The 3,324-nt window shown below is 38.9% G+C and overlaps 1 protein-coding gene across 3 annotated transcripts in view; it reads left to right on the top strand.

Moving 5' to 3' along the window:
* Positions 1 to 575: 575 nt before the first annotated feature.
* Positions 576 to 3,324, top strand: part of LOC123967287 (major histocompatibility complex class I-related gene protein-like) — a 4,866-nt gene continuing 2,117 nt past the window's right edge. For 2 of the 3 annotated variants that reach the window (XM_046043346.1, XM_046043347.1), the window contains exons 1-3: positions 596 to 688; positions 1,420 to 1,473; positions 2,121 to 2,335. In XM_046043346.1, the coding sequence (XP_045899302.1) occupies positions 1,424 to 1,473; positions 2,121 to 2,335 (265 nt within the window). In that variant the 5' untranslated portion in view covers positions 596 to 688; positions 1,420 to 1,423. Of the gene's footprint in view, positions 689 to 1,419; positions 1,474 to 2,120; positions 2,336 to 3,324 lie in introns of all 3 variants that reach the window. The other variant, XM_046043350.1, reaches the window with a different exon arrangement.

The raw sequence follows: 3,324 nt of genomic DNA, 5'->3' as shown, positions 1-3,324 counted from the left end.
ATCTGAGCAGCTGAAGGTTTAATACTCCTTTCAGATGCAACCAAAGCTGAGATACTAAAACAAAGCCTGCCTTCCTCTAACACAGAGTAAAATTTTACTTTCACTTTCGGTAATACCCTCAGCGGGTCAGATTCACAGAGTCATGTGACTTTGATGCTCAGTCTAAACTCCCAGTGGCTCAGATGGAGGTTGACGTCGGCGCCCTTCTCCCGTTTCACCTCATTTCACCCTTGGTGCTCAAACTGGCAAACGCTGGTGCTGTTTGCTGCATGAGAGGAGAACCTCTTGACAGTGTGGGGTCTTTTTCTAGAAATGTATTTTTGTATTGAGAGCACAACTGAGAATATTAGGAGGTCTTGTTCTTTTTGATTCTGTGTGCACGAAAATATAATTGTTCAGTAACATAACCTTTTTCTTACAGCGACTCACTCTCTGAAGTATTTCTACACTGCGTCGTCTGGAGTCCCAAACTTCCCAGAGTTTGTGGCTGTTGGGTTGGTTGATGAAGTTCAGATGTTTCACTATGACAGTAACACCAGGAGAGCAGAACCCAGACAGGACTGGATGAGCAGAGTCACAGCAGATGATCCTCAGTACTGGCAGAGGGAGACTCAGATCTCTCTGGCTGCCCAGCAGGTCTTCAAAGCCAACATCGAAGTTGCAAAGCAGCGCTTCGACCAAACTGGAGGTTTGTTTATGTTTTACTTTCTACTGATAAAATGTTGTTTATTTTTTTATCCTGTACACACACATACATACATTTGTTCAACTATCCGTTGGGGAAATCTCATTGACATAATGCACCTAGCCCCTTATCCTAACCTTGAACATTACAACTACACACCTAATCTTGAACGAAGTGTCACCTGAATGCTAAAACCACATCCTCTACAGCACAGCATTACCCTCAGGCAACGGAAAGTTTTCTTAAGCCCCATATCCAGTACTTGTTTCTATAAATGATTGCAACCAATTATAATGGTCAAAAAAGTATCAAAGAACAGTCCAATAAGCTGTGGGAGTCACTATAAAGCACCATATGAAGGCAGAACTTCCTTTTCTGACACTTGGTCACAGGAGCAGGTGGTGTGAGAAGAAGGCAAGATTATTTGGTTTAAAAATCTTATTTAAAGTTACATGAACTTTAATTAAAAAATATTTTTGCGTGTATGAAGGTTTCGAGAAACCTTTTGTCAGGTTTATGATGTTCTTTTTTATTTTGCCTGTTCAGAAATTCAGTTTTTCTTTTTGTTGCCTCAGGGCAACGTTGTGCGATAAGGGCTACTTTTCAAGAAGGTCTTTGCTGACCATGTGTTTGGATGTTACACATATTATCACATGCAGCAGTTCACAATATAAGCTCTAAATATAGTTGTATGTATGTATTTATTTATTATTACTTCTTTTAATTTTCCACAGGAAAATGGCCAAAACATTGTTCTATGTAACTAAAGAGCAGGATTCATCTGTTAGGTAAATCCCATCTGACAGTGAGGACAGTGAGGAGGAGTGGACTGGAGAAAAAGGTTTGAGCAGAAGTGAAAAAATAACTTCAGAAGTTCTTTCAGCAGCTCTGGTTGTAATTCAAATCATGTGCTACAAAATAGGGGTCAAATATCAAGCTGTAGTTATTGTACTGGAAACTTAATGGTATCTTACTGGTATCTAGGTATCTGTCAATAAAAATACATAAAAAGCATGAAGATAAAGACACAGATGAAGATGACTCCTATCCTAACTACGGTTGGGTATCATGAACCGTTTCAAAGAACCGTGGATTCGATAAGAAACATGCGTTTGGATTCTGCTTATCAAGTTCCTAACTTTCTACATATTTCAGTGGTGCTGCCGACTGAAGTGAGCATTTTATAGTTTAAATGTTCACTTATCTGCCGGGACCTGTTATGCAGATCTAATGTCAGATCATTTGTTAACGCGTACGTTAACACAAGTCACCATCAGTTAGTGTGCATTGAGGTTAAATTCCCAACTGAGATATAATAACATGACACACACTCCAACAGCGGGAGGTGTAGATCCTCTGTTCTGGATGAGCGTGTGTCTGTGGTGAAGATGTGATATCAGCTGATGATAGATGAGCTGTGATCTCACCCTGACAGAGCTGCGATGTTCTGGAGGAAAGATGGAGAGGAGCTTCATGAGGACGTGGACCACGGAGATATCCTCCCCAACAACGATGGATCCTTCCAGATGAGTGTTGACCTGAAACCTCCATCTGGAGACTGGGAGAAGTACGAATGTGTGTTTCAGCTCTCTGGTGTGAAGAACGACATCGTCACCAAACTGGACAAAGCGAAGATCAGAACCAACGAAGGTAAGACTGGAAACAATTGTGATGGAGACACAAATACATTTTGTTCTGTTGTCAGTTATTGATTTGTGCTGAATACAACTTCATTCCTTTTGTTGTTTAAGCTGACGTCTAAAAACAACCAAACATTTTAACTTTCTTAATTTAAAGTTATTTTATGTTTTCGGGCCTCAACTTGTCTGTTAGCCCTTGTTATCAGCTAACACTTCTTGTGAGGCATACTGGTGATATTAAATGTGTGGCATTCAACAAATTTCTTATATTTAGAATTTTCTAAATTGGTACGAACCAAATTTACAAAACATTGTCATAAACAAACAGTTTGTCTCTCTGCACAGGGGGAAAACACTCATTTTAACTGAAATCATAATGTCTTAATCTAAATGAATTTGGTGTTTAAATGTAATGCCACAATTAACTAAAACAAAGTAGACAAACATTACAGACATTTTTAAACATTTTTGTAGAGAAAGTCATGGCCTGTGTTGACTACCTCCACACATGAATAGCAGAAACATATTTCACTCATTGGGCTCTTTGAGGATTTAAATCTGAATTGAAATTAAACATTTAATTTTTATTGGACCACTATTTAATAACTTTTGAATTCTTGTTACTGGACTACACGCCGTTAGGCAAATATTCCTACACTAAATGTCTATCTGATGGTGCTGTAGCTAAATGTAACTCCTCAACACCACCTCCTTTCTATTATTAACATGACCATAACTATTATTCTCTTCCCTCCTGCTCTCTCTCACTCTCTGAAAGCCATGTTTCATCACTGTGTGTCCCTGAGGTACCACATGCACATCTGCACGCTAAACTAGGAGAAAACTGAAAGAAAATTCAAAGTATAGCCTCTTTCAGACACACCCCTAATCTAATGTCAGATTAACATGTTATTCTCATGTCTGAATAAGGGCCTGAGTCACTTTTAAGTAAAGGTCATGAAGAAAGAAAAGACAGAGAAAGAGAGAAATGTGTTCAAA

Source organism: Micropterus dolomieu, unplaced genomic scaffold (assembly GCF_021292245.1).
Source record: "Micropterus dolomieu isolate WLL.071019.BEF.003 ecotype Adirondacks unplaced genomic scaffold, ASM2129224v1 scaffold_216, whole genome shotgun sequence".
NCBI classification, from domain to species: Eukaryota; Metazoa; Chordata; class Actinopteri; order Centrarchiformes; family Centrarchidae; genus Micropterus; species Micropterus dolomieu.
Note: the sequence above shows the minus strand (reverse complement) of the source record. Positions and strands in the feature narration are given on the sequence as shown.